Source organism: Phacochoerus africanus, chromosome 2, assembly GCF_016906955.1.
Source record: "Phacochoerus africanus isolate WHEZ1 chromosome 2, ROS_Pafr_v1, whole genome shotgun sequence".
NCBI classification, from domain to species: domain Eukaryota; kingdom Metazoa; phylum Chordata; class Mammalia; order Artiodactyla; family Suidae; genus Phacochoerus; species Phacochoerus africanus.
In genome coordinates this window covers 13860990-13883668 of record NC_062545.1, presented here as the reverse complement: position 1 = coordinate 13883668, position 22679 = coordinate 13860990, and the positions used below count along the sequence as shown (strand labels likewise).

General features: G+C 38.2%; 1 protein-coding gene across 13 annotated transcripts in view; it reads right to left on the bottom strand.

Moving 5' to 3' along the window:
* The window catches only part of SYNE1 (spectrin repeat containing nuclear envelope protein 1), a 479896-nt gene that overhangs the window by 315654 nt on the left and 141563 nt on the right, over window positions 1-22679 (bottom strand). For all 13 annotated transcript variants that reach the window (XM_047769899.1, XM_047769909.1, XM_047769910.1 and 10 more), the window contains 8 exons: window positions 21084-21248; window positions 13193-13305; window positions 12491-12659; window positions 7244-7340; window positions 5791-5993; window positions 3226-3390; window positions 2611-2763; window positions 1490-1633 (listed from right to left, as the gene is read on the bottom strand). In XM_047769899.1, the coding sequence (XP_047625855.1) occupies window positions 1490-1633; window positions 2611-2763; window positions 3226-3390; window positions 5791-5993; window positions 7244-7340; window positions 12491-12659; window positions 13193-13305; window positions 21084-21248 (1209 nt within the window). The remainder of the gene's footprint in view (window positions 1-1489; window positions 1634-2610; window positions 2764-3225; window positions 3391-5790; window positions 5994-7243; window positions 7341-12490; window positions 12660-13192; window positions 13306-21083; window positions 21249-22679) is intronic.

The window sequence follows — 22679 nt, the reverse complement described above, 5'->3', positions numbered from 1 at the left end:
ATGTCAAATCTATAACAAAAAGTGACCCAAAGAACTTAGAAAACAGAAAAAGACTCAAAGATTTCAACAACAAACTTACCAAAGGGGAAATGTGGGGCAAGGGATAAATTAAGAGTTTGGGTGGATTTCACATAATTACATGTAAAATAGATGGATAACAAGGACCTACTGTATAGCACAGGGAAATCTACTCAATACTATGTAAGAGCCTATATGGGAAAAGAATCTGAAAAGGAAAAATATATGTATATGAGTAACTGTTTTACTTTGCTGTATGCCTGAAACTAACACAGGATTTTAAGTCAACCATATTCCAATAAAATTAAAAAAAAAAATAAAGCGTGATGACGTGTCTGAAGGAATAATTTGCTTTATCAGAAGTTGCCCTAAATTGCTAAAGCCAATGTGCACTGAGATATGGCCAACCTAAGATATGGCTCTAAAGGCTGTTGAAGGTTGTTCAGTTGTAATGTTGATTCTAAACTGTACCCAATCTTTATTAATAATCTTACCTTGAATGTCCGAAAGGATTTAAAATTAACATTTGAATATATACTCATTTGACACAATTGTCTTTTCTTCATGAACATACTTCTTCCTAGCTTCATTTATGTCATTTATTCCTTTTTTTTACATTAATTCTCCACAATGGATTTCATATTGGCTATTCTCTTTCTACTCTTCTCTACTAATTAATAGGGTATTTTTTTCTGCTTTCTTTTCCTTTGCTTTTGAGTTTTTCATTATGAAATTTTTCTATTCACTTATATAATCACTCCTTTCTTTTACTAGATATTAATTACCCAGTCTAAGTGGACTTTGCAAACAGTATTGTCGCCATAAAATTCAACTTTAGATAGAAAAAATCCCAGCGAAACTTCCAAAGCTCTGAAGGAAAAATCCCACAATAGAATAGAAAAGGCTTATAGCTAGTGTTTGATATTCACTGAGGTTCCTGCAAACAAGTGGCATAAATGTCTATATCTCAAGTCCAAGGTGAGCTCTGTGAGATAAAGAGGGGAGAATTTTCACTGCTTTGAGCCTATGAAAGCAAAAAAAAAAAAAAAAGGCATAAATAATCTTAGAGGCAGGTCAAATACATCTCAATAAAAGGGTATTTGGGAATACTTTCATCATTTAAATATATGTTGCCTTCCTCCCCCCCCCTCCCTCCTCTTCTCTACCCCACTCGGTCTCCTATTTGCTTATCACTTTTACCTGGTCCTCTCTCCTCCCAGAAGAGGATTACCTTTCTGTTAAAATACAGCTATGAATACTTCTAAATTAACAGAGGTAATGCCTGATATCAGCTCCACAGTTTCATTTTTAAAGATCATGACAAAGTAACTAGATAAAGAATCCCAATAAGAAATAAATACATGCTCTGCTAACAAGTGAATGATTTGCCTAGGGTGCCAAAGGAGGAGTAAGGATGCCAAGGGCCATATGGGACCTGCACAGAGCATCCTGCTTTAAAGAGTTTTCCCACCTTGGTTAGCTGCTCTTTGAGCCCAGACATGGTCGCAAACATCTCGTTCGCTTCTTCTTGGGCGCACTCTTTGCTAACGAGGTGTGCTGTCTTTGTAATCATCTTATATTGAGCATCCATGACAGGCACCCGCTGCTCAATATCCTGCAGGAATCATTGAAACAGCTACTTTACCACATGATACATTTCCTCCCAATTTCACGACTCTACAGAAGGTTGGACACAAGCCAACATGCACTGAATAAAACTCTGTACTTGGAACTATCTCTTAGAGATTTCCAGTTAATACTTTCCTTCATCACCAATACATTACATGTTAGTAATGCCATGGAAGTAAATAGAAGTTTCCTTTAAAAGTAACCATAAATCCTTAAGTTAGCATAACGATAAGCTGAAGTAATCTTTACACCTTCAAAATGTGTGGGTTAATATAGTACATAAACATTATAGCAGGTAAATGCTTGTTAGAAATTTGGGGCAATTCCTCCAATGTAAAAAATTAACTTACTTTTTCTTTAAAAAAATAACACATTGTCATTGCAGAAATTTATAAATTAGAGATAATAATTTAAAGATAATTTAAAATAAGATTCTTCGATGAGAGCCAACAACACATCTTTATATCGTTGATACTTTTCCCCGTGTGTGTTTATGTCCACCTTTTATTTTCACAAAGAAAGGATGATATTTTTTTGCTTTCCTGACTTAATAGTATATTGGGAAAGTCTTTCCATATCATTAAATATTCTTGTGCTACTTTATTTTTTTGAGAGCTGCAAGGTATTCAAAATATATAAATAGCACAATTCATAAATCCTTTGTTGTTGGAGGCATTTATGTAGAGGGGTTGTCTATAGATATGTTTTTCTCTGGTACTTTATAATTTAGTTATAGAAAAAAAAATCTCTGAATTAAATGCCTGTTTTGAAGTTATTCCATAGTCAAAATACACCTTTAAATAGATTTTTGGGGAGAGGTACGATTCAGGATGTGCACACATGTCAAAAAGATGTCAAGGAGACACCGAAACAGGTTTTGCCACGAGCTAAGCAAGTTCACTGATCTTGCTTTTCACAATGGAGTAAGTTTGTTTTTTACTGTGTTCTAGAAAACTAGCTTACCTCCAAGTCTTGAATTAATAACTTGACATTAATTAACGAGACTTCTAAGGGCTCCGAAAGTTTCCTTTGGGCTTCTGTTGCAAAATCAGACAGGGTAGCAATGCAATCTGTGTATTCTTTCTTCATTCTGTCCAATTCATCAGCTCGGGCATACTGTTAAGAAAAGGAAACATGGCAACATCAAAAATTACGAAGCCAAGACTCTGATGCCTATAACCTTCACTTCTGCTTATTCTCTGGAACTGTTAGGTGGTAAGAAAGACTCTAATTCCTGGTTCTTATTTTAGATACACTTGACGTTAGTCCAATGACTGTGAAAAGAAAAAAGGAAATAGCCTAGGTGCAAAAATTATGATGTGAAGCATGAATCATTCCATATAAGCAGGCCCTGCATATTAGCATTAACCTTACTCCACGTATGCATTTCTGTTATGTTCCACCCGTACAAATGGGAAAGAAGAATGGACCAAATATAAACATAACAGTTCTAAGCACATCTGTCCTCTGCCTTAATAAATCCATGCTATAACAATGAAATAGTCTCTAAACAGCCTGTTTATCCCAACACTTTTGACACACTCAAGTTCTAGGCAGAAAGAGATTTGAGAAACATACTTGCTTGACTTCCATAAACAACTCCCTCCATCGTCCATTTAGCAATAGCAACTGCTGTTTGAGATCACGGGAGACCACCTCATCGCATGTTTCAATTAGAAAGTTGCCGGCATCATTCATGGCCGTGTGCTGCTGTATCCAATGAGGCAAATTCCGAAAAAAATCCTAAACAAGAAAACAACGCATGCTATGATAAACCATAAATCAAAAATTAATACATAATATGAAAGTAAATCAGACTAAGAAATCTTTTGTTCTAAAATTGATGTAGTCTATGTCCATGAAAACTTAAAATAAAATGAAATAAAATTGATGTAAATTTTATGGTGAATCCTAAATCTCTTTCAGTTTTTTAAATTTTTCTTTCTTTTTTTTTTTTTAGGACCCACATGTGTGGCATATGGAAGTTCCCAGACTAGGGGTTGAATTGGAGCTGCAGCTGCTGGCCTATGCCACAGCCACAGCAATGTCGGATCCGAGCCACGTGTCTGCAACCCACACCACAGCTCGTGGAAACTTAGCTGAATCCTTAAACCACTGAGAGAGGCCAGGGGATGGAACCCCCGTCCTCATGGCCTCATGGATACTAGTTGGGTTTGTAACCTGCTGGGCAACAATGGGAACTTCTTAAATTGTGCTTTTTAAAAAAATTTATTGAAAAATAGTTGATTTTCAATGTTGTATTGGCTTCAAGTATACAGCAAAGTGATTCAGTCATACATATATGCATGTATATATGTGTGTGTATATATATGTACTTTTAAGATTCTTTTCTATTATAGGTTATTACAAGATATTGTGTAAAGTTCCCTATGCTATAGAGTCCTTGTTGCTTACCTATTTTATATACAGTTGTGTGTATAGTTTAATCCCCAATTCCCAATTTTACCCCCCTTTCCCTTTTGATAACAATAAATTTGTTTTCTATGTCTGTGAGTCTATTTCTATTTTGTAAATGAGTTCATTTGTATCATTTTTTAGTTTCCATATATAAGTGATGTTAATATATGTTTTCCTCTAAATCTCTTACGAAAGGCGAATTTTAGTAAAGAATTCAAAAATATGAACTAAAAATGCTAAGTGTCTTTTTATTAGAACATCTATGCTATATCTTTTGCTGAAGTCACAACGGAAAAAGATAACCATTTTCTGTTATTCCTATTTTACAGATGAAAAGGCTGAATTTCTGTGAGTGTAAGGGACTTGTTCATAGTCTTCAGGGTAGTAAAAAATCATATAAAAGGGGTGCCAGAATCATATAAAAGGCCTGATTTTTTGGGGGAAATATATAGTTTTCTTAAAAATTTTTAAGCAAATTTTGACTTACTATTTTTGATTTTAAAAATTTGAATATAGTACCGGAAGATGATGAACAATCAGGAGATAAGCCACTGACGGAAAAATCTGAAAAATTAATTATCTAGACTGAGAGCGTTTAATACAATGACATCTTTCTTGACTTAAAGTTACACACTTGGCAGTGGGGAAGCCTTCACCTGATTTCTAGTTAAATGCATGTGTGCATGCATACACATAGACGCCACAATAAAAACGAAGGACACCAAAGATAATTCAAAATCAATTTTCTAAGCCATGTGTAGGAGGACTACTACAGAAATTGATTACACTTCTGTTTCTGGTGGTTCTATTCCCTTGGATGAAATTAACACATATGACATCTACTAGGGCACTGCCAGTTTAATCAGAAAAGCCAAAATCTGTGTGGGTTACAGTTGCTCAGCAAATATTTAATCTATATGAAACATATAAAAATTATACATTTACTTGTATAACATAATAATTGAAGAACCAATCCGGCATGGCAAGCAGTATTTCTGATGCACGTTCTATACTTAATGGAAATCTGGCATCTTTATATCTTTTACATACAACTTGTTTTTCCATGGGAAATTGCCAGGCTCCTAATTAAAAAGTGTTTATACAGAAATCAGTCCACTTCATGTGATATTTTAACATAAGGGATAGTAAAGTAAAACAATAACTTTTGCAAAACAAACAAACAAAAAAAACATGCACACATGCAATGGGAAGAAAACAAATCATTCCGACCTTATTCTTACCTAGAATAAGACCCATGGCTGAGGATTGTTAAAATCCAAAAAAGTATATCCAAAGAGACAAAAACGTGGTGACCTATCTGTTGAACTGTTGTGTACCATCACACAGATTTAGTGCTGCTGACCAAAGTCAATTCCATCTTCTCTTAAATTAGGAAATCCACTGAGCCTGTGCACTGGGCATGCCCTTGCAAGCACAGACCTTACTGTGTGTATAGCGCCCTCTGCTGCCTGTTGGGTTTGGCTGCTGCTCCATTGGTTAAAGCTCTTCTAAATGCAAGTCAAAACACTGTTTTAACAGAACTTTTAAAAAGCAGTGTATTTCTTGGTCTAAAATAATTTACTAACTCAACAGTGCAGATTTTCAGGCAAAGTCAGGATTTCTGTGACACATTTGCAAATAACAGTCCCTAGAGAACTCTGCTGTGAAAATCTCTTATTTCTAAATTCACCTGTGTTCCTTTCCTTTTGAGAGAAGCAGTCCTACCTTTTTGGCATGTTCTGATTGATTTAGCATTTTCTCAGCATCCTCTAGCCAAGCCTGAAGACTAGCCACAGTATTGCCGTATCGGTCCCAGTTGGCAATGACTTCTTCCAGCATGCTCCGCACGCTCCTGACTTCCACCGAGAGGTTCCTCCACTGGGCAGTGGTTTCGTTCATGAATTTCATCACATTCTCAGCTTCTTCCACTGAAGCAGATACAACAAATTAAAATCCTAATTTTATATTTCAGATCCACCATACCTGTTATCCTAAGGTCTATACACTGGTGTGCATTCATAATTCTATTTTATTTATTTATTTATTTGCTGTTTTGGCACCGCACTCGTGGCATACAGAAGTTCCCAGGCTAGGGGTCGAGTCAGAGCTACCGCTGCTGGCCTACACCATAGTCAGAGCCATGCAGGATCCGAGCCCCATCTGCAACCTATACCACAGCTCCCAGCAATGCTGGATCCCCAACCCACTGAGCGAGGCCAGGGTAAACCCGAATCCTCATGGATCCTAGTCAGGTTGTTAACCGCTGAGCTATGAAGGGAACTCCCCTTAATTCTTTAGACTATAAATTTAACAGATGTAATGTTAGAATTGCATTCGGCATATGTTGGGAATATGTTATATCTTAGTCACAGGTATTTATAAAGATTAAAGACGAGGATATATTTAAAATTCCTGATAAATGGCATGCAATAGATAACATGCATTTGCTCGCATTTTATATGCACTCAAATAGATGGATACAAGTATAGCACCAATGACAAATGCTCCAGTTCATTTTCAGCAGATGTGGCAGACATATCTGCAAACTGGAACAAACATATTTTACAACTTGTGTTTTTGTGTTAACTTAAGTTTTCGTTTACTTTATTAAAATATTCAAATTAGTCCATTTTTGCCTTTAATTTTCTGAATTTAAAATAGGTTTGAACAGGGAGTTCCCATTGTGGCACAGTAGAACTGAGTCCGACCAGCATCCATGAGGATGCAGGTTTGATCCCTGGCCTCACTCAGTGGGTTAGGGATCCAGCATTGCCGTGAGCTGTGGTGTAGTCGTAGACGCAGCTTGGATCTCATTTTGCTGCGGCTGCGGCGTAGGCAAGCAGCTGTAGCTCTGATTGGATCCCCAGCCTGGGAATTTCCATATGCCATGGGTGTGGCCCTAAAAAGCAAAAAAAAAAAAAAAAAGGTCTGAACAAAATTACAATTTAGAAAATGAATGTTTATTTTCCTCTTTCTTAGAAGAACACACAGGATTATGGTCACGCAGGCTGGCCCTGTACAATGTCAAAGGAACTGAATCCATTGTGTGCTTTCCAGGCCAATGGCATAGTCACACAAGGATTCTGCAGAGAAAGAAAAAATGATTTGATCATACGGAAACTTGTCGGTTTTAAATTCTACTGTACTCGATACCGCAACAAATTGTCTTGTGTTTTACCTGAGCCATCAGCTTTGACGTACATCTCAGCTGTCTGTTTCAAGATCTGGTATGTCACTTCATATTGTTCAAAGAACTTGCTGTTTTCTATAAAAGACTAGAAAAAGAGAGAATAGTTAAATGAAAACCAATGCTATTTCACACAGACGTGCCAAAGTCAATTTTTTTTTCCATGTAAGTATGTGGCTATGTTACCCAAATTTATCAAGCTCACTCTTCTTAAAAATAGCAAATTCATTCAACTGCCATAAATAACCTGATTATTCTGAGAAAATACCTTGGTTCCATATTTTTAATTCTAACTCACCCCTAGATTGAGAAAACATGATGTTTCTTCTCCACCCAAGAGTTTCTTTTTAGAAGAGACAGAAGTTTCTCCAGAGAACCTGGGGCTAACATTTAGAAAACACTAAATTTGGAATAACATTTCAAAGTGTCCCACTGTGTTTTAACTGTGGGATTCTGTTGCTCTTTGAACAATAACTCTGGTGAATGACAGCTCTGAGGAAGGTTGGATTATAAATAAATGGCACAATGCACACTTTAAGATAAAAAGTAAATACAAAAATGTTTACAAGTAGAAAAATGCTAAATAATCACACATTCCATCCATGTTATCTACTGTCTAATGGTTCTACTACCTAGTATAAAAATTAAAGGTAAGGCATGTCTCTATGTCTGTATGCAGTTTACATATGTAATAGAGTTATGATAAGCAAATGGATACTATACCATGGAGAACACATAAAAAATATTCTTAGGTGAGTTTATTGTTAACTCCAGGAAGTGTGAAATAATGCCTGTTTCAAAGATTTTTCCTACTTCTCTAAAGGAGAATATTAATGCAAGTATAGGTTACAACATACTACCAAAGGCTTCTGAATTTTTTTAATAGCATAATTAGTTCCTATGATTTAAACTCAGTAAAATATTTCATGTCACTATAATAAAATGCAAAATTAGCCTTTAAAAACCAGCTGAACTCCTGAATATTATGCTAATGAACACTTAATATGAGATGCAAAATGCTTGTATACTGATGCAAAACTATTCATAGGGTATTTTTGTAGACATCCCTAGATTTTTTTTTATTGATAGATGTTTATTGTATTTAAAGAGTACATTAAAAATTACATACATAATTCACTTAATATCATTTTATATTTGCAGTTACATATGTATCAACTATTCTTCAAGGATATAATATAAAGCTGTGAATTATCTGAAATGAGGGGTTCCCCGATAAATACTTTATAACTTCAATAGGCCTTATTATTTCTGTATGAGAATAAAGTAAGTCAACTGTAGTCTGGTTAATTCATTATTTACTCTAGGTCCTAATTCCTTAGCCTCTGCCTCCTCCCCAAGTGGGGAAAGTATAATTTGCTGGAATTTAAATTTTGAAAAATTTAACAAATAAGCAGGTCATGGTTTGATCAAAAATAGAATATTACACCTAATGTTCAAAACACTGTGAAAATCGAAGAGAGAGATTTATTTGGCAGAGTTTTAAAAAAACAATCTCCATTAAGTATGGACACAAATTTCAAGAAGCTAATAGGAAAACAATTGTTCTAAGTGTCAAAGAAATGCGAAATGGGCCCAAACTGGAGAAAGTCTTACCTCCATTTTTGTTAGAGTGGTTTACAAATTCATTACAAATGAACAAGAGAAAAAAGTTATTTCCAATTTCATTTTTGGCCCAAGGAAGGGGGTGGGGAGAGCATGTTTTAAGAAAATTATAAAGGTTGTAGAAATCGATTCAATTATTTTTGGGCTTTTCTATGAGAAAAACTAGATCATTTTTATAGAAAAACCTTATTTGTTATTTTAATTTTTAATCATTTCATTAATCTTTGCCTTTTTTCCTCTAGGACCTGAATAAATCCATTCAGTAACACACATTGTTTTGTCTATTGGAATCACTTTAGCAGGAGGATGGCTAAGTCTCCTTTTTGCTGTGAACTATCTAAACAAACTCTCTCAGAAGAATGTACCACTAAGCACAAATGTATATTTGAAATAACAATGACAGGATTAGTGTATTTCTTTCAAAATATGGCTTACATTTGGATATCAAGTTCAAAAAGTAAGCCAGGTTGGCCAAAGAATGTCTAAAGTTGATGGTACTTCAATAAAAATATCTCTTTAGGCTGCCAAATTCAAAGTATTGGCAGAAGGGACTCATTTCTACTCTCAGAAGATAAATATAATAAATAAAAAGCTCATCAACATCACTCAAAGGGAGCTAAGCCAGACAGTTTCAGAGTTTAAAAATCAACTCTGAACAGTAGTTTTATCAGAACTGCCTGACCACATTATTAAAATCATAACTACAGTAACCGTTCGTATTACCGATGTTGCATTTATACAGTTGACACTTCCAAGAACTCTTCTCGGATGTGAAAGAAGGAAACATCTTATTTCTGCCATTGTAAAAGCGTGTGTTAGCTACCGTGGTTATGTCAAGAACAACTGTGACGGGCAAGAACTAATTATCTTCTTATTTACATTGCGGTTAATAATCTCTTGGCAGGAGCATGGGACCCAACTGCATCAAGCATTTATGAAGTATTTTCCAAGAATTCCTTGAGTACATAGGGGCTGGGTACCTGAGCATCCCCTATAAGAGGTGAATAGGAAGTGCCTTCTGGAATTCTCTAATCCTCACAGAAAGTATCATCATTTTTTTTTTTTTTTTGCAAACGAATAAGAATGAATTGAGAATTCAGACTAAGAAAAAGATAATTATAGAACCCTTACATCCCAAATATTACTTTGCTTATTTGATGATGTAGCAGCATATGGCTCATTACAATACATTTTTTTAGAAACCAAGGAAAGGATTACATTTAAGAAACTGATTTTATGATTTTATTTGAAAAGTCTTCATGCACTTTGAAACAGTCTGTTCTAAAGAGACTGATTTTCCTCCCAAACTCCAAAAGAATGAGAGAAGCCCTGCAGGGTATGAAACAGAAGGAAAACAATATATGTGAGTCTTTGCTCCTAGAAAAATCTCTATTGTTATTATTATCATTATTAAAAATTGGGAAAGATTGTCTTCTAGATATTACTTATAAGGTCACATGGGCAGTGAGTAGCTGAGCCATGATTTAACACCTTTCTATGTGACTGGTGGCCAGGATTCAATAAACTCCCTCACCTCACTGCATCCTGCCCCAATACCATGCTGCCTATAACAGAAATAAGGATAACCAGCAGGCTGCAGTATGGAAGTGTAAAGTACTATCAATTATGGACCAACATTAAATGGAACTAAATGGAACTAATTTAGTTCACTGAGTAATAAAAAATCATTCTAAGGTTTTCATCTTTTCAGTTAAAAAAAAAAAAAAAGAATCCTTTTCCCTAGTCAATTTTGTCAGAGGGTAAAGTTCAGTGCTTAAGCACAAGGGCTTCTGATTTGGAAAGATGTGGATTCAAATCCAGACTCCGCTTCTTACTAACTGTGCCACATGGAGCACAGGACTTGAGCCTTCAAAGGCTCCATTTCCTCAGTGACACAACGTGAACATGCCCAGGCTGTAGGGTTGTCACTGAGGTGGAAGACGGTAGGTGGAAAGTACTTGGCACATAGGAAACATCAATATCCTAGTTATTAAAACTATTAAACAAGAAATACCTTAAACCCCTTTTTGGATTAAACATAGGTGATAAATATGTATATTTTGCCAGGGGATAAGAGTATTAGGAAATGTTCATTAAAACCTACTATATTGGCAGAATAATTAGAAATTTTACAAATAATTGTGAGAGTTATGGTACAAAGCACTTTAAAATTAGCAGCTCAGCTCTCTATGAAGTAGGCAGAAAGTACTGGTTTTTTTAAATCGCTCATAAAAAGTCTTCACTTACATGTGCTTTATTTGAGAAGTTCAAAGAGAATTATTAGCATCTTTGTGTTGGAACATTAACCTGGTGAAACAGTCTCATTAGGCATTTCAATCTAATTGGCTGTCCATAAATAGCTAGAACAAAGACAGAGCCTGAATAATTACCTACTGAGCTTGGAGTGTATCATTTGACATGACCAAATCCAAAAATATAAATGCATATCTGTATGTAATATTTGTAGAACTAATACAATTGCTTAAACTTAGAAAATTGGATTTCTCATTACTTTCCAAAATCACTCAAAATGAATAAGGAAACATATCATTACAGATTTCACAGTTTTTGACAAATGTCTCCTAGAAACTTGTAGTAAATCTACAGTAAGATTTTACTGTAAACCTGTTAAATATTTTTCTTTCAAATACATGTTGTTCTTTTAGCACTTAGAAAATAAAATTAAAATGTAGCAAAATATATTATGGTTCTAGGATGCTTCAGTAAAGATATAGTTTTGACAGATATTCAATCATGCCAATGACAGAACCATAAAACTACTCAGGTTAGGCATGGGCTTATATTTTAAATTTATTAATTTATCACTTGGAATTTGTGATTAAACATGAATGAAACAGTTACAGGACTGAGATGCCCCATCAACATTAATTTGCGAGTAAATTTATGTTGTTAATAAATTGGGGGGGGCATGTTTGACTAAGAGAAATAAATTGCCTTTAATAATTACAATTCACTGATTACATGTAAAGTGCTAGTTACAAAACAACCTACTTCTTTCATTAATGCAGGGCTGCTATTCTATGTAAATATAGGATTATCTGTACTGATAGCCCCAAATATGAGATACCCTTTGAAAATTAAGGTGGTACAGAGAATCACAGACAAAAATTTTACTTTTCCAGGGTGCACACAGGAAGCCTTGAAGCTCAGAGAGACCATAAAAATGACAGGCTTGACCTTATCTAAAAACAAAAAAGATAGACGGTTCCCATGTGAACAATGGAGAACTGTTCTAAACTCCCCACGACTGGATGTTAGAGACATGAAGATAATCTTAAAGTATTTTAATTCAGGTTCAACGGTGAGCTCACAATCAGCTGTGGCTATGCAATGCAAAAACGTTCTTCTTGTAAGCACTAAAGCCAGTCACAGTGGTTTGATTTGATTAATGCAGCAAAACCTTTCATATTTCCAAAGAATATATATTTCAGATGGTTGTAAAAAGCTCACAAACTTACATCGAACGCATTTAACCCACTGATACCTTAATGTTTACGTTCAAGATAAAAGGAACAGCATCCAATAACCTGGGAGGTATTAGATGCTAAATCTATGGGTCGTCTGATCTCTGTGTCAGAGCACCAGGAGACTTACGATGTAGTTTTGCAGAAGCAGCTCCACGGAGTCTCTCCTCCCATACTTGATGATCCAAGACTTCAGCTTTGACTCTGCAAGAACCAGCAGTGAGAGCAGACGGTACTTTAATTCTAGAAATTCCATTTTCATTAAGTGAAGCTCTGATGTGGAGGAAACAAAATGAAACCTAGAAACAAAACAAGGAGAATTTACAGAATGTAACTACTAGTAACAGAACGGGGCTTACTTAACCTGTTACACTGTCAGCCTTAAATAAAATGCAGGCAGAGGTCTTCTAAACTCAGGCTGATCAATTACTCAGGAAATCTGGTTCCGTTTCTAGCTCTGGGTCTAAAGGCAAAACATGAGTGATGGAAGTCTTCAATTTAGTTCTTTCTCCTGCCAAGATAGCTTTCATCTGTTTCTTTTATAAGCTGTTTTTGCAATATTACATAATGTTCCTCACAGAACTGAACAAAAATACAGCCTCTGAAGAGATCATTTCTGTGATTCCTAGGCTGTGGGCACATGCAGGTTCACTCTTTTCAATTAATAATATACTAGAATGTTGGCATCCTTAGCCTGTGTTATGGGAACACAATTTTTATGTACCGAAGGTAAGCATTTCTGTAAAAAAAAAATCAATTCATTGAAAGAAAAGACATGGACAAAAGCATCTGCTGAGCATTTTAAAAGCACTTAAACTAGACATTCTCTTACCTCTCGGCCATGTCCTCTAATTGATCAGGTGGCACGGGGATCCCGTTAACAGACCTGGTCCGGTAGATTTCATGGAATGCTCTTTTGTGGGCATCTGTGTTTTGAAGCAGATCCTAAGATACAATTTAAAAAAAAAATAAAAAATGAAGAAACATGTTCACAGGAGGCTCAGAAGCATAATTTTCAGCCTGCACAGATGAGTCAATGTATTCAACAATTTGATCAAGCTGCCACATCCACACTCGGCTTGGTGCCGATCCCAGGCTCTTACCTTGTACAGGAGCCTGGCTGCTTGTCCATGCGGCCCTGTGCTAGAGCTGGAGCTAATAATTATGGCATCTTTTAAACACACATGACACTTGCACGGCATTGCATTCAGACATTTTAAAGGCACATGGTCCAAAGGAAAATGGAGTTAATACCATAAACTATGATCTGTTAATATTTTTCTCTTTCCCTCCCTGATTTTTGAATGTGTTGGTTTTTAAAAGCTTAAAACGAAGCACAACTACTTTAACCCTTTCACGGTAAAAACGAAAATATCACACTATTTTTATTCTATTTTGAGTGCATGCAGGCTACCATAAAAGTGATGTTTGCCTGCCATCTAAAGTGATACATTACAACAGATTAAGGAAATACCCTTCTGGTTAGAAGATTTCAAACAAGCCTAGGGAATGTCCCATGGATCTCACAGTGGGAAGAGCAAATGTGATGGTTATAAATATTCTTTCTAGACTGTATAGAACTCCACAAATTTTAATAATTTATTTAGATTTATTTTCTGGGTTTTTTACTGTCAAAAGACATTTTTACGTAAAGACTTTTCTGTACTCCACAATTCCTAGCCAATTCCTCACACGGAAGCAAAGAAAGAGAGAGGTGAAAGTAGATTCATGTTCTATTTTTCTAGAGCTTAGGTTGTTTCTCCATCACAGAATAAATACGCAAGACTTTTTCACTCACTGAAAAATAAGATACATTAGCCCACCGGAATGACACATTAAAATTAACCCTGGTTCTCTCGCGCTGAGGTTTAGCAGATTAACTGGAGAAAATAGAAGCAAAAACCAGCCTAAATCCTAAGAGAGACATTTGATGGAAGGGCGCCCATAAAGGCTTTCATGCATAAGTTAAGATGTCAAAGTCAAATGTGTTTGTTTACATAAGTGAAATTAATTTTCATTTGGGGCACATTCAGTTTACATTATAGAAAAATCCAGGGCCAAACTACTTCGGATGTGATATACATATTCGCCATCAAGACATTTTGATTTGCTTTGGGTCTGCAGGTCACTGCACAGATATTCACAAGTCTCCAGTTCCCAGAAGGAGGGTACTGCAGGCATCAATGAGCTGACCAGAGAGGACCTAGGATTGTCCTGGGGCACCTACTGCCTATGAGTATTTCGTCACTCTCTGCCCTCTTCTTAACATCCAGACATATTTCTATGGCTTATATTTTGACTGAAATGCCCCCAAATGACTGCAGGGCAAACTTTAAGCCACCACCACTGGGAGCTCTGATTTGTTATATGTGACTCTATGTTACTGTGTGGGTGGAGTTCTATAATTGTATTGCATACTCAAAGGTCAGGTTGCCTTCCGAGAAGCCTTCCCTATTGGAGTTTTCCATGTCTAGTTAGTTGAAAAAATCTTAATAAGAAATCAAAACAAACTTTTTCAAACATATGATAAAAGGACTGCAGGTGGTGTGATGTCACTGGGTCCTCTGAAAGGCCATCACACTATAAAACTGCTAGATGCGGAGCTCCCATTGTGGCACAGCAGAAAGGAATTCAACTAGTCACCATGAGGTTGTGGGTTTGATCCCTAGCCTCCATCAGTGGGTTAAGAATCTGGCATTGCCATGAGCTGTGGTGTAGGCCAGCAGCTGTAGGTCTGATTCAACCCCAGCCTGGGAACCTCCATATGCTGCAGGTGCAGCCCTAAAAAGACAAAAAAAAAATCAAACGAACAAACAAAACACAGCACATGACTTGAATTCATTAGTGGGTTTACAGGAAGTAAGCGAAATCTTTTAGGTCTGCCACTCTCAGTAAAACATGACCCAAAACTAGACCATGAACCTGTAAAGCAAAAACAGATTGAAAAAGCTGTTGGTCCCAGGCAAATATCTACAATATTGCTGCAGGAGATCAAGTCTTAGAACTTGAATAAGGTAAGAAATACGGAAACTGAGACCCCTACATTTAGCCAGAACCCTCAAAGAGGGCCGATGTGGGCCTGGTTGACTTAAATACAAATGGCAAATGCAATTACAAAAGGAGGAAAGCAAAGATCAATAAACACAGGAGACAAGCTACCATGAGCGAGAATCAGCAAAAACAATACATTTACTGTGTTAGAAAAATGTACGTAATTTAATACTTGAAAACAGTTGTAACAGTTTGTAAGTTAGAAGAAAACGATCTAGTTAAAGCGTTCTTAATTCCTTACACTCATTAAGAGGAACTCACAACATTGATTAATTTTCAATTTTGTTACGTATCTATGGCATCATTTTAAGAGCAATCATACTATACAACTAGCCTTTATACCTTCAAACCATTTCAAAGGAAATTATGAAATAAGAAAAACAAGTAAGTGAATAAAACAAAAACTCTCCAATGAACTTATAAGTACGTAGAATGTAGAAAAAGAAAAAAGTAAAGGTGAGGCTAATAGAAACACAGTCAAACAGGGGAAACAAATTCAAGTATATCAATAACTACAGACAAATGTGAATGGAATATATATTTACTCATCAAAAGGCAGAGATTGTCGCATCAGACACAAATAAAATAGAACCATTAGAGTTCCCGTGGTGGCACAGTGGAAACAAATCTGACTAGAAACCATGAGGTTTTGGGTTCGATCCCTGGCCTCCATCAGTGGGCTAAGGATCCAGCATTGCTGTGAGCTGTGGTGTATGTCGAAGATGCGGTTCGGATCCTGCGTTGCTATGGCTGTGGTGTAGGCCAGCAGATGTAGCTCTGATTCGACCCCTAGTCTGGGAACCTCCATATGCTTCAGGTGTGGCCCTAAAAAGACAAAAAAAGAAAGAAAAAAGAACCATTTGCTTTGTAAGAGAGATGCTCCTAAATATTAAGAACAGGGAAAGGTTGAAATTAATAGAATGGAAACAACATACCAGGCAAATACTATACAAGAAAGCTTCCACTCAGGCAAAATATATTCTAGAACAGAAGTTATGAATTAATAGAAAGTTATTAATTGCTTGATGATGAAACTTTCAATTTACTAGAAGATATATTAATTCTGAACTTGAACATGCATAGTAAGCCTCAAACCATATAAAGCAAAAGCTGATAGAACCACAGGGAGGAATTGAGAACTCCACATGGCCACGGTGTTACCAACACACCTCTCCCAGTGATGGAGAGAAAGCAAAGGGAGGAATTAGGAGAGCAGGTTGGAAGTGACGGAGGGAAGAGGAGGGAAAGGCTGCAGATCTGTGGGCCTCATGGGCCTTTTAAAGAATTTTTTGGTGTTTCTTTTGGGTAGATGGAAGCCATTGGAGAGTTTTAAATAGACAGAAGGATGAATCGAACTCAACTGTGTAATAAGAGGATCGCTACGTCTGTTCTACTGAAAATACTCTCTTGTTGATACACTGCTTCCCTTGGCTTCTAAGAAAACATGGTGGCCGTACCCCCTCCTGTCTTACTGATTGCTTTTTCTCACCTTTGCTGGTTCATCTACTACTCTCCAATCTGTTAATACTGGATTCCCTCAGGGATCAGCTCCTAATCCATTCAGTGTCTACACTTCCTTATTTAATTTTAGTCTCAGAATTTTTTTTAATTTAATAAATTGTTTTACTTCTTTTTTGGCTGTCCCATGGCATATGGAGTTCCTGGGCCAGGGATCGGATCCAAGTGGCCGCTGTAAACTAGGCTGCACCTGCAGCAATGCCAGCTCCTTTAACCTATGGTGCCAAGTCCAGGGTCAAAGCTGCATCCTGGCACTGTAAAGACACCACTGATCCCACTGCACTACAGCAGGAACTGCTCAGTCTCAGATCTTTAAACATCCCTTTATATACCAATGACCCTGGACATTATCTGCCTTCTGTCTCTTATCTCCTACTGTCCACTCCACACATCTACTTGGATGTGAAAACGTCTCCTCCTTACCTTGAAACTTCCATCTTTCCTCCCTAACCTGCTTCGCTGTCCCACCCTCTCAACTGGTAGAGACTCCATGTTTCCAATTGCTCAGTTGAAAAAAATCACAGTGTCATTTATGACTCTGAATCTGACCATATACTCAGAATCTGACCATTTCTCACCATCTCTACAGCGAGGACCTCAGCTCAAACCACTCCACCTGGATCACTTTAGTTGGTTCCCTGGCTCCTCCCCTCTAACACAATCCAGGCTATCTTCACACAGCAGCCAGAGTGATGCTGTTGAAAGAGTAATACTGTCATCCCCACTCTGGTAAGAAAGTAGATGGAAAAAGATGGTTAGGATACGACAGAGAAAATATCAGAGGGAGATGCCAAAAATACAATGAAGGAAAGTAAGAAGGTGCAATGAAACAATATTGGGTAAAAACGAGGCTTAACTATAGGCACAGAAGAGATTACGGAAGAATATATAGAAGAATATTTTCAATAATTTTACCACAATCATTTTGAAATTAACTTAGAAAATTGAGTCAAATGAACAAATTCCCAGAAAGTAAGATCAGCATCATTGACCCAATTAAAATTTTGAAAGCCTGAATGTTTCTCATATCATTTTTTGGAGTTCCCATTGTAGCTCAGTAGGTTAAGAACTGACATAGTGTCCATGAGGATGTGGGTTGGATCCCTGGCCTTGCTCAGTGGGTTAAGGATCCAGCGTTGCCACAAGCTGTGGTGTAGGTTAAAAGTGCAGCTTGGATCCTGAGTTGCTGTGGCTGTGGTGGCTGTACCTCTGATTTGACCTCTAGCCTGGGAACTTCGATATGCTGCAGGTGCAATCATTTAAAAAAAAAAAAAAGGCATATTTAAACATTGAGGATACAAGAGTGAACAAACAAATAATAATCCTTGCCCTTCAGAAGTTGACATTACAGTGTAGAAAATCAAGAAATCAATAAGATAACTGAATTGGCAGTTGAGATGAAGACAAATGCTAAAGAGAAAAACTGACTAGGGAAAGCGAAGTTCTATTTTCAAAGGGGTGGCCAGGAAAGGACTGACTAAATGGTAACCTTTCCGTAAAGGCCCAAAGGAGATGAAGAATGTGCAGCCTAGAGACGAGAAGGGCAAAAGGCCTTCAGGTGGGAACGTGCTGGCGAAGCTGAGGTCATCTTTTTTGTGATGTTTCATTGCTAAAATCCGAATGCCACCCAATAGTTCCTGTCCTTCCACCTTCCATTCTAATACAAAATGTATTTATTATGTTTATTATTTCTTAACCGCCTCCTCCTATGAGAAGGCAAGTTACATCAGGGTGGGGATTTTGTCTATTACGCTTCTGGATGTATCACGAATGCCTAGAAAACAACTTTGCACAGAGAAAGAGCTCAACGAATATTTGCTAAAAGAGTAGGAAAGACCCTTTCAGGATCTTTAGGTTCTGTTCAGAATGACTGTAAGACATTTTGTTTTTGCCCAAAGGTCCTTGATATGTGGTTCTGAAACCATTTAGCATGGACCCAATATGCTCATGGGGATTTTGGACAGAACCAAACATCGGCTCACTGGAAAGACTAGAAAAGGCCAAGCCAGAGGAACCGAAAGAAAATTAGGAAACCAAATGAAGAAAGTATTCCAACAATAAAGGAATAACTATCTAAAATGCTCCCGATATGGGAGGTAAAAATTGGCCATTGAGTGAAGAAGCGCAAGAACCTGCGGGACCTTGACATGGACAGCATGGCAAAGGAAAACCCGATTGCAAGGGGTTCTAGAAAGAACGGGAGAAGACAATTATGAAACCACAATGAGATCTCAGACAATTCTTTTAAGAAGCTGCACTGTAAAAGGAAGGAAAAAAATGGACAGTAGCTGGGAGAGGAAGTAGGATTAAGAAAGAGGTTTTTAAGAGATGAGAATAACAATGGTATATTTTATGTGGGTGGGGAAAATCCAGCAGAGAGAGGGGAAAAAATAAAGAGGCGAAGAACCACGGAAAGTGTCTTTTGGAAAAGAGCAGGGGGGTGGGTCTTGGGCCCTCGTGGAGGGGCTGGCCTCAGCTCGGAGCACAGATGGTTCATCCATAGTAACAGAAGAGGAGACGCACAGATGCACGTAGGTGGGTGGATGTGGTCGTGGGAGCGCTGCGGAAATTCTTTTTTGACTGCTTCTATTTTCTCCGAGAAATAGGAAGCGGTGTCATCAGCTAAGAGTAAGGATGGGGGCGGAGGTGTGGAAGGTGTGAGAAGACAAGGTAGCAAAGAGTTGTCCCAGACGTGCCGAGGAAAGCGAGTCCAAAAATACCTTTGGAGTTGCGGGGAGCACCGAGGGCCCCCTCAAGTTAGTCAGCATGCCTGGCGGGGTGTGGTTCTCCAGCCATGCTCGACTGCATGTGCATGGGCAGGGACCAGGCAGAGAGCTGGCTTTAAGCAGGGGTGTATTTCACTGGGAGAGCAGGACCAAGGGAGACCTGGGTGTCAGTGTACGTGTCGCACAGACAGTAACCCCCCACCACGACACAGTAAATGAGGCACGCAAATTCAAGTGCACCAAAGGCAGGGTGGTGTTCATGCAAGGTTAATGAAAAACAGCAATTTTCGTCAGGTCTGTATTATCCCAAAACACAGAGGGAGTATGTGAGCACTTACGCTAAGCACAAGAATAAGCAAATACAGTGGCAAGGGGCTAAAAGATCACCAACATCTAATCCCACCACTTTCTAAGGCCACTACAACTGTCCACCCCGACCTCAACAGCACCAGGACACAAGAACTTGGTGACTCGGTTTGCCTTTCTTTGGGAAAGGAGGTGCGAATGAGGTCTGGAGCCAACGGCCAATCACACGATTGTGTAAATGCACAACTGTATGTCACCTGTCACTTTATCTCTTCAAAGATCACATATGGCAGTAGAAATAACAAAGGTAACTACAGATAAAGAATTTCAGAGAGATACTGGAAAACACCTCAGGAAATGAATCTACTGGAACTGTCATTAACAGGTAGAGAAGAGGCAGGTGCCACCAGAGAGTGTCTAAGAAGGTGCAGCATCTCTGAACCACTGTGAGCAGATGCCTGGGAGGCCCGAGTCAGTGCAAGTGCCAGACCATACTAGGCAAACGAGGGTAGTTATCAGTTAGCTATTAATAAACAATAAACTATAACCTGCCTGCACGGATCAGGTTTGCTTTAACAAAACTTTCACGTCCTCCAAGCGCCACACAGCCTAAACAGTAAGATGGTGGCTAAGTTGTATTATAGGACCTTGGACCCACCTGTGGCCAGTGTGCCCTTGAAGCAGTGAAGACCAGTTAAGACCCTCTATCTGGGCATGTGCGAATGTCTGGTTAGTGACCTTCTGACCTCAGAAGGCCAAAAGCTCCACCCTCAGGTCACGCTAATGCCATTTTCTGAACATGCATCCCATGAAGAAGCATGCAGCTTAGCCGCATCTGTGCCAAAGGAGGATGACCTCAACTGCTCTCTTGTCTCCAATCCCCTTTCCCCACACTCCCCACATCTCAGCTTTATACCATAAATACTGAAAGCCCCTTGTCTTCAGGGAGGTGGGTATGAGATTTGTTCCCCCATCTCCTCCTTGGCTGCCTTGTGAATAAACCCCTTTTCTGCTATAGACCCTGGCATCTAAGTCTTTGGCTTGGTGTATGTGTGGACAACAAACCTGATTCAGTAGCACTAGAACTATTAGGCTGGAAGGTTTTCCAGCCAGAACGTGTACCTTGTGTTGCTCACGTTTCCGCTGTATTGTGTTGGCCGTTTCCTCGTGAACCTGCTGAATGGTTATTTCCTCTCTCAGGGCCACCTCTGCTCTGTATAACCAGGCCCCTATGGTACCCAGAGGTGCAGGAAGAGACTTGTCCAGTTGTATATGCCAATCGAAGAGCTGGAACACAAAAATGGAACAACAGTGTCTTAAGACAGAAGACAATTCGTAAAATCTGCCCTCCCCTCAATGACGTTAAAGCCTACACAACATTTTAAGTTAATTTGGGTTTAATTTTATAAATGTCACCTAAGAAAATATGTGTGTTCTGAAACTGATGGTTTGAGAAGTTCAGAACATAGGTATTTTCTTAAGTGATACTTATTAAATTAACCCAAAATTATTAACTTAAATGGGATGTTTCAGTTATAAGCAAATCTTAAGGAAATCATATTATTGGGAGATTAGGTTATTTTCTTCTTATAGGAATAACATAAAATGCCCAGTGATGTTCAGATTGGCTTTTGCTGAAAGGGAAGGGTCCAGGTTTGCTGACATGCTCAAAGACGCAGCAATTACACACCAGCTGATGTGTATCCCTAAAGACCTCCCACAAGGTAAGGACAAGTCCAGAAAAATCAGGGTCATCTAGACATCTCTGGAGGAAAAATGAGTACTCAGGACTCTTTCCATAGGGTCATTCTCTAACCATCTCGTCATGTCTTCCACTTCATCTAATCCTCAAGTACTGTTTCCTAGCTTACTGGAACTCCAAGTGGGATGGGTTGAGGTTCTGGGGATCTAACCTATTCTTTGATAGAGCTTAATGGGAAAACATTAGATTATAACAAGGAAGAAATCAGGGTAAGAATAAGACAAATATGGCCATGAGGGATAGAAGCTTCAGAAGTTTTGAAGTCTTGGTCTTTCATCTTGCAAAATATTCATAGGAAAGAGCAATTTTCCTTCAAGTTCACGACCAGATAAGAAGATAAGCTTAAAGTAAAGAATATAAAAATCAATGTGGAGTTCCTGTCGTGGCACAGTGGTTAACGAATCTGACTAGGAACCATGAGGTTGCGCGTTTGGTCCCTGCCCTTGCTCAGTGGGTTAACGATCCGGCGTTGCCGTGAGCTGTGGTGTAGGTCGCAGATGCGGCTCGGATCCCGCGTTGCTGTGGCTCTGGTGTAGGCCAGCGGCTACAGCTCCAATTAGACCCCTAGCCTGGGAACCTCCATATGCCGCGGAAGTGGCCCAAAGAAATAGCAAAAAAAAAAAAAAAAAAGACAAAAATAAATAAATAAATAAAAATCAATGTGAGTTTAGGAAGACTGATGAAATCTGATTGTGGAATTTGGAGAGCTGTGGAGGCTCCATGCCTGGGGCGCCCCCTCTTCTCAACAACCCAGACTTAAGCTATTTAAAATGAGAAGTAACCCGGACGGTCTTTTGGGATTTCAATGCTTCATCTGGTCCCTGGTGACAGCAGACATAAGGCAGGGAAATCAGGAAAAGAGTTGCTAAATAAGCACGTCCTCCAACTTATAGGAAAACTTGACAAGGGAACAAAGATTGTCCCACAAGCAAACCTTCCCACCCCAGACAGAGGCA